This window comes from Alnus glutinosa, chromosome 8 (genome assembly GCF_958979055.1).
Source record: "Alnus glutinosa chromosome 8, dhAlnGlut1.1, whole genome shotgun sequence".
In the NCBI taxonomy this organism is placed as follows: Eukaryota; Viridiplantae; Streptophyta; class Magnoliopsida; order Fagales; family Betulaceae; genus Alnus; species Alnus glutinosa.
Window position 1 is genome coordinate 27393393 of NC_084893.1, and position 12706 is coordinate 27406098.

The 12706-nt window shown below is 33.6% G+C and overlaps 1 protein-coding gene and 1 non-coding gene across 2 annotated transcripts; one reads left to right on the forward strand and one right to left on the reverse strand.

The window, feature by feature from the left end:
* Positions 1–4615: 4615 nt before the first annotated feature.
* Positions 4616–9060, forward strand: LOC133875498 (GDSL esterase/lipase At5g55050-like). The gene is made up of 5 exons (XM_062313650.1): positions 4616–4955; positions 5565–5698; positions 7292–7525; positions 8168–8417; positions 8540–9060. The coding sequence occupies exons 1-5, from the start codon at positions 4703–4705 to the stop codon at positions 8758–8760; spliced, it is 1092 nt and encodes a 363-aa protein (XP_062169634.1). The 5' UTR covers positions 4616–4702; the 3' UTR covers positions 8761–9060.
* TRNAF-GAA (transfer RNA phenylalanine (anticodon GAA)) lies at positions 7176–7248 on the reverse strand. Its single transcript has one exon. It is a non-coding gene; the product is annotated as a tRNA-Phe (tRNA).
* Positions 9061–12706: the final 3646 nt, after the last annotated feature.

The following is a 12706-nucleotide window of genomic DNA, read 5'->3' on the forward strand; positions in this document are numbered from 1 at the left end:
TTTTCCAAATTCTCCATCAAATTATAGCCATAAAACATACGTGAATAAATTGATGGGTTAATTACCTTTGTAGTCTATGTGTTTCGTCAAAAAAGTTCATGGATTCCATGCCACATGTTCAGGCTGCCACATATGACCATTAAATGTTCGCCACATCAACATATCACTTAAAAACAAGAATATAAAATAAGAAAAAAAAATTAAAGAAAAGAAAAATGAAGGGGGTTGTGGGAGATAGAAACAAATTCGTGAGTGGTGGTAGGGTTATCGACAACCCAACTCCACACCTAGGGATGTGATTCACGGGAGACTCCCACCCTGCAGAAATGGTCGTACACTCGCAAGGGTTGGAAAGTCCCCTGCAACCAAACCCACAAAGAGGAAGAGGGTGGGTCGCGCCGTCGGGGTACATCCTCACCCCTGCGACCATCTCCTTCTATCTCAGGAGGTGGTCTTGGGGGAGGGTAAGTGCAACACCCCGCCATATATTAAATGTCATAATTTGCATTATTTCACGTGGCGTTAATATTATTACGTTAATTAACGCACCGAAAATTACCTTATCATGTACATTACATCATTCCTTAAACTATTACTATTCATTATGTAGCATCCGGTAAAAATAAAAGTTAAAGGAAATTAGAAAATTGAAAATAAACTAATAAACTAATAGATTAAGTATGTGTTGATGCCATGCAGGATATCTTTAAGTAAGAAGAAAGAGTCATTTGACAATTTCCATGTTTTCTTTTTCCCCCAATGAATCGTTTTTCAAGTTTTAATTATATTAAGATTAAAATACGATTGAGATACAATGACTTGAGATGCATTCTTTCTCATGGGTAGAATTTTATGCCACCCAATAATGAAAAGGAAAAGACCCCGCTTCTATTTTATTCTTATTTTTCTTTTTCTTTTTTATAGATACTTCTATTTTATTCTTGAATAGGTTGAATTATTGCCTCACAATTGTCTCAACCATGAAATGAAGTAACAACTTTACTTGCAAGAAATTTGTATGGAAGAGCCAAAACTCAAAAGGAGTTGAGGATAGCAATAGATATTTGTTAAATCGCCACTTGTTTTAAAAGTTTAAGGTAATAAGAAGAGGTAAATTTATTCACGTAATCAATACTTTAATAATCCCCCTCAAGTGTGGATTCAAACTACCTTTTTAATAGGTGAGACCCAACACATAGAATATAATTGAAATAAAGTAAATGACACAAGTAAGGTTTGAACTCAGAACCTTTGTGATAGGAACCGATCCCTTAGGGTTTGTTTGATTATATTTATCTTTATCTTTCTAGGCTATGTTTATATTTCAATAATGATTAGAGGGGTGAGAGACCTGTTAGGAGTAGTAGACGTAGCTGGTTTAGAGGTGGAGTTGGAATGGACATTAGGATTAGAGTTTATTTGAATTTGAATATTAGAATTTAGGTATTATCACTTTCGGCTTTATCTTATTGTATTTCTATTTAAAGACCATTGGGTCATTAATGAAAGAAAAGAAAAGAATTGATATAGACTTTTGTCTTGTGGTTTGATTCCAGCCATTAATTGGAGTTCACTATCATCTTTCCATTTCATTTCTACATTCATCCTTATTTTTCATGCATCCAATCAGAAATCACGCATCAATTGGTATCAGAGCCATGTCGACTCAAAAGGACCGAATCGAAAAGCTGGAAACTGACGTTCAGAAACTTGTAGAAGAAAATACCAAAAGGTTTGCAGATGTGGACAAAGCATTGGAGAGTATTGCAAGTTCAATTAAGGAGTTATCAATTGGTTTTTCGGGGGGCCTAAACAAGAATAATGGGGAAAATTCCCAGAATTCAAGCAAGGAATCCAGGGATACTCACCATTCTTCAGGGCATGGTCATCATCGGGATCGTAAGGGAGATGGGTCCTACGTCCGCCCATTGAAGATGGATTTTCCTCGATTTTTTGGGGAAGAACCCCTTATTTGGCTGGATCGTGTGGCTCAATACTTTGAGCTTCAACAAACGCCGGGGAGCAGAAAGTTACATTGGCGGCCTTTTATCTTGAAGGTGAGGCAAACCAGTGGTGGCAATGGCTGAAAAAGATTTATGCTCAAGACGCCAAACCTCTCGTTTGGGAGACCTTTGAGCAAGATTTGTTAGCACGCTTTGGACCTACAGATTATGAGGACTTTGATGAAGTTCTATCACACATTGAACAGAAAGGAACGGTGCGAGAATATCAGCGGGAGTTTGAATGTCTTGCAAACCGCGTGGTGGACTGGCCAGAAAAGGCTTTGGTGGGCACTTTTTTGGGTGGATTGCAACCTGACATAGCTAATCCCGTCAAGATGTTCAAGCCTCGGACTCTACGAGAAACTATCCAGTTTGCTCGGATGCAAGAGGATCAAATGAAGCGGGCCAAACCATTCTTATTAGAGCAAACAAAGGAAGCACCAAGGGACGACAGCGTGCAACCCACTTCAATTCAAAGGTCTAATGTATCCCTACCTCCAACGAAGAAGCTATCATGGGAAGCAATGCAAAAGCGGAGGGAGAAGGGTCTTTGTTTCAATTGCGATGAACGATTCACACCAGGCCATCGATGTGATGTGAAACATCTGTTCATTATTGAAGCAGAACCTGGAGAAGGACAAGGGCGAATTGGGGAGAATTTTGAAAACGAGCAGCTCGACGAAATTTAAAAATAAAAAATAAAAAAAAATATATAAAATCTCGACCTTGAGGACAAGGATCGTGCTCAAGGAGGGGCGATTGATAGGAACCGATCCCTTAGGGTTTGGTAGATTATATTTATCTTTATCTTTCTAGGCTATGTTTATATTTCAATAATGATTAGAGGGGTGAGAGACCTGTTAGGAGTAGTAGACGTAGCTGGTTTAGAGGTGGAGTTGGAATGGACATTAGGATTAGAGTTTATTTGAATTTGAATATTAGAATTTAGGTATTATCACTTTCGGCTTTATCTTATTGTATTTCTATTTAAAGACCATTGGGTCATTAATGAAAGAAAAGAAAAGAATTGATATAGACTTTTGTCTTGTGGTTTGATTCCAGCCATTAATTGGAGTTCACTATCATCTTTCCATTTCATTTCTACATTCATCCCTATTTTTCATGCATCCAATCAGAAATCACGCATCACTTTGACTCTGATACCATGTTAAATCACTACTTGTCCTAAAAATAAAAGTGTATTCTTCTCCATTCATCTATCACTAGCTATACTAGGTTTTCATATGGTATCAGAGTAGAGGTCCTGAGTTTGAACCATATCTCATCCATTTACTTCATATTTCAATTAAATATTTCATGTGTTAGGCCTCACCAATTAAAAGGGGTGTTTGAGCTCACACGCTAGGGAGAGTGTTAAAGTATTAATTAAATGATTAAATTTACCTGTTTATATCAACTTAAGCTTTTAAGACAAGTGGTAGTTTAATGATATTCATCAGTCTCATTTAGACCTTTAAACAATGATCATATAGAAGTTTGAAATTGTTTTCAAAGGGTTATGGCTGCATGGTGAGACAGTTCAATAGAGATGAATGTTAAATGCATGATGGGTTAGTAAATTCTTATAAATTTTAATGGGAAAATTATACACATGCACATCCCTCAAACTACTACTCTATTGTATGTTAATGTGCCCCTCAAACTACCAATTATGTCAATTCCCCCCTAAACTACCAAAAAATGTCAACGTCCCTCTTAAAGCCAACAAAAAGACAAAAATAACCATAGTTTCAATAAGACAAATACATCCTTATAATTTTTTTTTTTTTTTTGAAAGATTGAAAAAAAAAACGAAAATAATGAAAATTCAAGGGGTGGTCCAAACTTAAATTATATAAAACAAAATCTAAAAAATAATTTTTCTTTTTTCTTTTTTAATTTTAATTTTAATTTTTTTTATAAAAAAAATTGTTTTTTTTTGTTTTGTTTTGAAGAATTTTTATAATTTTATGAAGGGTATTTTTGTTATTGTGGAGGCACATTGACATTATTTAGTAGTTTAGGAGAGTACGTTGACACAATTGATAGTTTGAGAGGCATATTGACAATTGAGTGGTAGTTTATGGAGAATATGCGTACTTTTCTCAATTTTAATTTACTTTTGGATTAAGTCAATGACATAAATTTCTTACAAACCGGTTTGTAGAAAATTTCCTACAACCCATATATAAGAGTATATGTGTCCTTTAAACATGTGAGAATCACATGTTTTTTTAATAGCACATGCTTCTCACATATTTTTTTAATAGCACGTGCTTCTCACATATTTTTTTAATAGCACGTAATTCTCACATGTTTAAAGGACACGTGTCACTCTTACACATGAGTCGTAAGAAATTTCTGTCTGAAAAGTTAATATCTCAACATGTTACACCAAAACTTCACCTAAAAGTTCCCTCAAGCGCTAGCTAGCTTATCTCTTTGGCAAAAGCTTCTTTTCACTTTTGATTATGTCATGGTTAACGTAAAATAATAATTTATTTATTTTTTGCTCTTCAAGAATCAATAAGCCTGAGGTGTGAAATAAAGAAAATAATTAGAAGGATCAAGATATTCATATATGTGGTTTTCAATTTCCTATAAATCCAATTCAAGCCTTCACTACGTACGAATACCCCATAATTAAGGAATTTGGTGAAGAGAGATCGATCGAGCCGGGGGACAATATTCTTAGGATTATGGCTTCCAACGAGTACTTTTTGCTAGTGACTCTCTTAGTCTCCCTCTCCATCTTTGGGTTCACTTTTTCAGAAGCTGATCAAATGGTTCCTGCAATGTATATATTTGGAGACTCCCTGGTGGATGTTGGCAACAACAATCACCTAAAGCTCTCATTTAGCAAGGCAGATCATTTTCCCTACGGCATCGATTTTCCTCACCAAATTCCGACCGGGAGGTTTAGTAATGGCAAAAATGGGGCAGATTTTCTTGGTAAGTTATTCAAAATTCTCCTAATGTTTTTATGATGCAATTAAGCTCCTATGAAAAAATTGAACCCTTATTGATAACTCACATTTTTCATTTGTCAATTATGTCACTTTCAAATTCAATCCTTGTTTGTATGCTAATGGCCATATATATATATACATATATCATGAGAATATCAGACTAACTTTGTTGATATCGTGCACAATAATAATAAATAAAAATATTGAACCAAAAATAGAGAGAGCAAGAAAAAATTAAGATACAGATTTACGTGGTTCAGCAATGTGCCTACGTCCACAGGAATGCGGTTATATTTCAGTATATGATTTAGGCCAGGGTTACGTACGGATGTGTTTTGTAAAGTCCCAAAATATCACCAACTGACCATTATACTGATATTTTAGTATTACTTTCTATGCTTAAGTAAATATGATCCGCTTGCTCCAACAATTTTTTTGTTACTTACAACAAAGGGGTTTGCTTACATTATGAGATATATATTTTTCTTCACTAAAAATATAGGTGCATGCACATAAAAATATATTTGATATAGTATTATATTTTTCTTTTTCGGTACTAATTGACTATAGAATTCAATGGATTATTGGGCAGCTGAGAAAGTGGGTTTACCAACACCACCGCCGTATCTCTCCCTTGAATCCAACAAGGACCATCACGCATTTCTAACCGGTGTTAATTTCGCCTCTGGAGGTGCCGGAATATTTGATGGCAATGATAAACTTTACGTAAGAAAAACCAAACTAATTATAAAATTTTGATCTTCATGATTGCAAAATACAATACTAACCTCTAAACCAAAGAAAGATGTAGATGTTTTTGTTAAATAATCATATTTTCCAAAAACTGATTATTTAATTAAATTAAATTTAATAATTTAATTAACACTTCCCCTCGCGTGTGAGAACAACACGTAAAATATTTAATTGAAATATAGGTAAATGACGGAATTAATGTTCGAACTCAAGACCTTTGACTTTGATACGATGTTAAATTACCAATTATTCCAAAAGCTTAAGCTAATAAAAATAGGTATATTTAATCATTTAATCAACACTTTAACAGTTTTTAGGGTTTTAGATAAGATTAGACTAAATTTTATTTTTCACTTTTTACTGTAAGGATCCCTTTCAATTACCACTCAACTTGTAATTAATGTCCTACATAACTTTAAAAATTTACAATTGACCCCACAAACTACCTAACCTTTTCACTTAGCCCCATCTGCATGTTAGGATTTTGTGTTAAATTTGATAAAAAAAAAAAAAAAAAAAGGGTCTTGTGCAATACAGATGACGTAAACTATATATTATACCTCCTATCATTTGTGTGAAAACATAATTATACCCTTAGATTAAAAAATAAAAATAAAAGCCTTCCCTGGCCATAGAAACCCACATCGAGTCTTTGGTTGCGTAGATGCACGGCCATACCTTGGGTCTCCATGGTCAAATACCCATGACCTAGCCATGAGTCTTTGACCATCGAGACTCACAACCTGGTCATAAAGACCCGCCCATTGCTTTTTTTCTTTTTTTCTTTTTTTATGATGAAAGATAGTATTAGCATTTTGAGTCACGATAACGCACATGACTTTTTTTTTATCAAATTTAATGAAGGGGCTAAGTGAAAGGGGTAGGTAGCTTTGAGGATAATTACAACTTTTAAAGATGGTGGGGGGGGGGAATTGTAAATTGAATAATAATTTAAAGGATTATGTAAAGTTTCTCCTTAAGTTAATTATCTTTTCTTTTGTCTAAACACCCTTTGATTTATATTCGTAAACACAAATAAGGTAAAAGAAGAGAACGAAAATATAAAGTTATATACTTTTTTTTAATTATTTGGTTATTCTTTAAAAAAATTAAAGGAAAGTAACTAAAAAAATTATTTTTGATAATTCTTACAACCAAATCTCATAAATTTTGGTATTTTTAGTAGACCCAAGTGCGAAATTTTGAATTATTTCCTCAATTTTTTTTATTTTTTTTTTTAAAAAAAAAAAAAAAAATTTCCCTTTCTCGTTTTACTACCCAAAGCATGAAAAAGAGAAAAAAAGACGTGGCATAAATCAATTCAACTTTTTTAGAAACTAGGCTCTATGGGTGTAGCAACTAGCAATATTATATTGGAGTGACTTGAAGGGCTTTCAAAGCCCATTGAAAACGTTGAAAGTATCGCCAAAAACGAAATTTACGAAAGCTATGCGGTGAGCGTGGATCGAACACGCGACCTTCAGATCTTCAGTCTGACGCTCTCCCAACTGAGCTATCCCCGCCACTTGACGTTGTCTATTCCGTATTTTATATGAAATATTTTAGTATCAGGCATTACCTTTGACAAAACAAGTAGACGACTTTTCTCAAGTGTGTGACGACCTGAAGCAACGGCTAGGATCCTCCGGTGCGCAACAGCTTTTATCAAAATCTCTCTTTCCCATTGTGATCGGAAGCAATGACATCACGGACTACTCTAAATCCTCCGATCTCCGCAAGAACATCACCCCACAAGACTATGCTGCTTCAATGGCTCTCAAATTAAATCAACAATTAAAGGTAACAAATTTATTGTAAGAACCTATTAAACACCATGGTATATATATATTCCTAGTTGCTACGGTATAAATTATAAGAAGATTTTTTTTTTTTTTTTTTTGGAAAAAACTTGACTTAACTCTGTGAATTATCGTCGCTTTTGCAATTACTCCCGAACTTAAAAAACTCTCAATTTAATTAGTGCATCCAACTTTCAATTTTTTTGCAATGTCACATCTCAGTTAATTATCATTTTCCTTGAAATCTTGTCAAAATTCTCAAAATACCTATTTTTTTCTATAAAAAAAAAAAAAAAAAACAATTCAAAGATTCATGCATGGTATTTTGGCAAATTCCATTAAATCCTGACCAACGCTTGAATTTTTACAATTTTTGCAATTTTTTTTTTAAAAAAAAAGGGCATTTTGAAAATTTTGACACCCTTCCATTAGAACTTAACAAAAAATCCTAACAAATTGGTGAAATTAAAAGAATGATGCACTAAATTGAGAAATTATGAAATTTAAGTGGGTTATTAAAGTGAAATTATTATTTTTTTTTTTTGGGTAATGGATCACCGGCCATATAAATTAAGCAGTCAATTATATTAGATATGGTTATTTGCTCATGCTCACTTTTTTCAAATGATATATGTTTTGGCAGCGTCTATACAGTTATGGCGCACGTAAATTTGTGTTGGTTGGCCTCTCAGTCATCGGATGCACCCCGTCAGTAAGGAAAGACATTGAAGGAGAAGAATGCAGCACAGAAATAAATGACTGGTGTTCTAACTACAACGAAGCCCTTAAATCAATGTTGCAGAAACTGGCATCAGAACTGAAGGACATCAAATACTCCTACTTCGATACTTACAGTATCCTTAAGAACTTAATTGACAACCCAGCTTCTTATGGTACTAATTAATCTAGCTCCTTCTCAAATATTTAATTTGTTTTTAAATGCAGAAATATAGAAACTAAATGTTTTTTTTTTTTTTTTTATTATTATTATTATTGTTTTTGTCATTAATTTCAGGATTTGTAGAGGTCAGAAGTGCTTGTTGCGGGCTTGGGCATCTCCACGCTCAGATTTTTTGCCTGCCACTTGAACCCTATTGCCCCAGCAGAAGCGACCATGTCTTTTGGGACGCACACCATCCTACAGAAGCTTCTGCTCGCCTCATTGCAGATAGTATGTTTCATGGTTCTTCAACGTACACTTTTCCCATGAATGTGAGCAGCCTAGCTGCTGTTTAATTATGTACCCATGCATTAATCTCCTGAGTGGAAGAGGGCTGATCGAGTCCTCAAAATTTTAGAAAAGAGCATAAAAAGATTGTGTACGTACGTACGTGTACAATATATATATATATATATATCCAATGTCTTTTCTTCAGTGAATTAATGTACGTCTACTGATCTAAATTCATGTTAAGGTATAAAGATCGATGTCCATCTGTTGTGTGCAAAGCAGTTGTTTCGCATTTTCTTCCGAAAGAGAAAGAAAAAAGAAAGAAAGAAATAAAATACCTTCAAATATTGGAGTTTATTGCTAAATTATCACTTATTTCTAAAATTTAAACATTAGAGTGAAGTGAAAAACGTCAACTTTATTGAATAAATGTTTATATAATTATAATGGCTAACATTTCTCCTTAATCATTAATGCTTTTAACATTTGTATATATGTCAAGCGCTATATTCATGGTCATCAAAAAGCAGTGATATGACATCGTTCTAATTGTCATCAATCCAGCTTAGAAGACAAAATTAAGGGTTAAATGGCTCAGAGGTACATGTGGTAAGGCCCGAAATCAAATCATCGCATCGGTTTCAAAAAGCGTCAGAGGTGGTACCTGTTTTTAATGGATATTCCAAGTTGGTATACATCCGTCAGTCCTCTATCTATTTTTTTAACGGACTTCCACGTCACCCACCTTAAAATGCCGATACCTGTCCTAATTGCTACGTAACCACATACCACAAATGATACTTATGCTTTCAATATATGCCACATAGAATTAGAAAAATAATAAATTAAAAAAAAAAATTCCTAAAATTTTATTTTTTAGCAAAAAAAATGAAAGTGGCCGGCTACCCCGTTTTGGCCAAGGGTGGCTCAAGCCACCTCTTATGGCCAGCCAGGGGGTGGTTATTGTCGGAAGAGTGGAGTAAAAGCATTACATACCCTCATCCAATTTGCTCTTTATTTTAATTTTTTAAAAAAAAATAATCATTTTTATTTTATTTTATTACCCTCTTTTTCAAAGGACCTACGTCCGATTATCTATTTTAGTTGTTCACTTTCACCATTCCAATTAAATAATATTTTTCAAGAATTTTTTGTTCTTTATTAAAGGAGAGAAAATGTTAAAGATTAAAAAATACTGTGTTTACACATTTGATGAATGAATCGTGCTTATCAAATATTTCTCTAATTAAATTGTTAAGTCAAATGTAACTCCTATCATAACATTTCAACTAACCAAAATACCATATATATATATATATATATATATATATATATATATATATATATATATATATATATATATATATATATATATATATATATATATATATATATATATATATATATATATATATATATATATATATATATATATATATATATATAAATATATATATATAAAAAAAATAAAAAAAAATAAAAAAAAACAAAAAAAAAAAAACATTGAACTAGTGGGATGGAAATGCTATGAACCTATGAGACACCGAGCTAGTACTCCATAGTCCATATGAGTTAACGGATTACATAGTGCAAGCCTATTGTCAAAAAGGTCGATCAAAACAAACGGGTGGACCGTACCCATAAAATATCCAGAATTGATATTAATCTTTGATTCGTTTGTATGAACCATTAATTGGGCCTTCAAAATCCAGAATGAGTCCATCGAAAGATCTGAGTCACCTCTATCGCATTCTCCTGTCCCACCGGCCAGTGAATGAAAGCGATTGACCAAAAAAAAAAACCAGGTTAATTAAAAAGGGAACACAAATTGAAGTATCTCTGCTCCTACACGTACAACACATTTCAGGACAACATCGATCGAGATCGAGATCGATATCGATCTAGATCTTTTCTTGGACTGAATAAATCTTTCTTTGGTGTGAATTCATGGTTGTCGGCATGTAAATTTTCTTGATAATCATTGAAGATTTGAAGTCATTTGATAATTGATATTGATGTCCATATCGTTGAATTTCTGAAGCACAAAAAACCAGAAGATGGGCGGGATAAATGAATCAATTAAAGACAAGGTGGATGACGAAGAGTGGTGGCTCGCGTATGATCGTTATACATCTTGGGGCACAGGAGAAGTAGAACCACTCATTTGGCGGCCGGCACATGCATCCAATCAAACAACAACTGGCAATTCCCCACATAAATATCAGGTGCATCGATCTATTACGTGTCATGATGATGTTATCAGGGTGAAGAAAAAAGAAGGACGTAGATCTTATTAGATTATTTGTCTAAATTTGAACAAATAATTGTGACCGAGCGATCAATAATAAAAGTTACCTGACCGGATAAGTATCGGTTAATTTAAGAATATCATAATTCGAAGAAGAATGGGTACGTAGCTCCAAAAAAAAATGATGCACAGATCAGAAAGCAATGAATTGCTGTTAGCTAGGGTGAAAACCTTACAATTCTATCATATCATATTACGTACCTCATTTAGAGTCCCTTTGCCCTGTAATTTTGCATATAAAATGTGATATTTTAAAAATAATCACAGAAATGATATAATTTATATAAGAATGCGCTTTTAAAAAAAATTTGTGGTTTAAAAACGTAAATATTTTGCGTTTTCAAACACAGGTAAAAAGAAGAATTTTAAAGACTAAATTAAATTGTAATTTAAATTGCCAAATTACAATTTTACCTGCATTTTTAAAAATTGAATTTGAAATTGCATATCGAAACGGGCCTTAGAATTAAAGGCCACTCGAAGCGTTAAAATTAAAGACGATATATGCTACTAACTCTCTATTAAATTACCATTTTTCTTAAAAGCTTAAGTTAATAAGAAAAGTAAATTTAATTATTTAATCAAGATTTTAACATTTTCCCTTACATATGGGCTCAAACTCTCTTTTAATAGATAACGCCCAACACGTAAAATATTTAATTGAAATGAGAGGTAAATGAAAAAAACTGCAGAGTTCAAACTCAGAATCTTTGCTCTGATACCATGTTAAATTACCACTTTTCCTAAAAGTTTAAGCTGATAGTATAAGATAAATTAATTTAATCATATAATCAATACTTTAACACTCTTTCCACAAAACTGATCTATACTTTCTCCTTTTGCCAAAATTAGGGTTTGCATACTTTCTCATTTCTAATGTTGAATCCAAGTGTTAACTGAGTACTAATGAATAAGTTCCACATCAATTAATAAGACTTCAATTATAAAAGTTTAAATACATGTAGTACTTTTCATATATATTCCAAAATTAGAGCATAATGTGCTTGTTTAGGCCGTGTTAATTATCTCGATCGTTATTGCTTTCTTAATTGACATTTTCCAATAACGTTCGGTAGAATTCAACTACTAAAACAAGTGGGATATAGTATTTATTTTATGGTCAACAACTCAACAGGGACAAAAAGGTCGTTCCTACAGGAAGTAATATTTAACACAAATTAAGGAAATTAAAGTGAGGAAAAAATGATTAAGAGTTTGAATTGGCCTGGTCGAGACGAGCTAACGTAGGTGGGACGGTGCACTAACAAAAAGCTAGCTCTGCTGACTCGACTCCAAAAATGTAATAATTTTAGGCAGTCGAGAGTCGTAATTAATAATTATGGTTTATACGTGAGGATCGGAATTCGCTGAAACTCCTACTCAAATTTCTTGAATTCCTCGTGCTAATTTCGTGGAATTTGTTCCGGATGCCCCGGGTAGATAGACCCGTCTAAAGCTGCCCGGACCCCCGAAACACTCCAGCCCTAACCCTCCTCCTGGGGCATCAGATCCTCTCGGACCTCTCCCATTGCTTTCAACTGGAAAGGTCTGGCGGGTCCCCTCCGCATCATTTTCTGTGCAAATGTGAAGTAGCAATTGAATTGCAGGCCAGGAATCCTCTTTAATTTCTACGGTTCTTTCCTTGATTGGAATTTGGACCCAATAACATCGATTCTGGAAATACATGCAGCCATATATACGTA

Excerpts from the sequence above, each read along its gene's own strand:
- LOC133875498 (XM_062313650.1), top strand. The coding sequence starts at position 4,703 with ATGGCTTCCAACGAGTACTTTTTGCTAGTGACTCTCTTAGTCTCCCTC. Across the intron at positions 5,699-7,291 it reads ATGGCAATGATAAACTTTAC|TATCAGGCATTACCTTTGAC; the intron begins GTAAGAAAAACC and ends GAAATATTTTAG. Across the intron at positions 7,526-8,167 it reads AATTAAATCAACAATTAAAG|CGTCTATACAGTTATGGCGC; the intron begins GTAACAAATTTA and ends ATGTTTTGGCAG.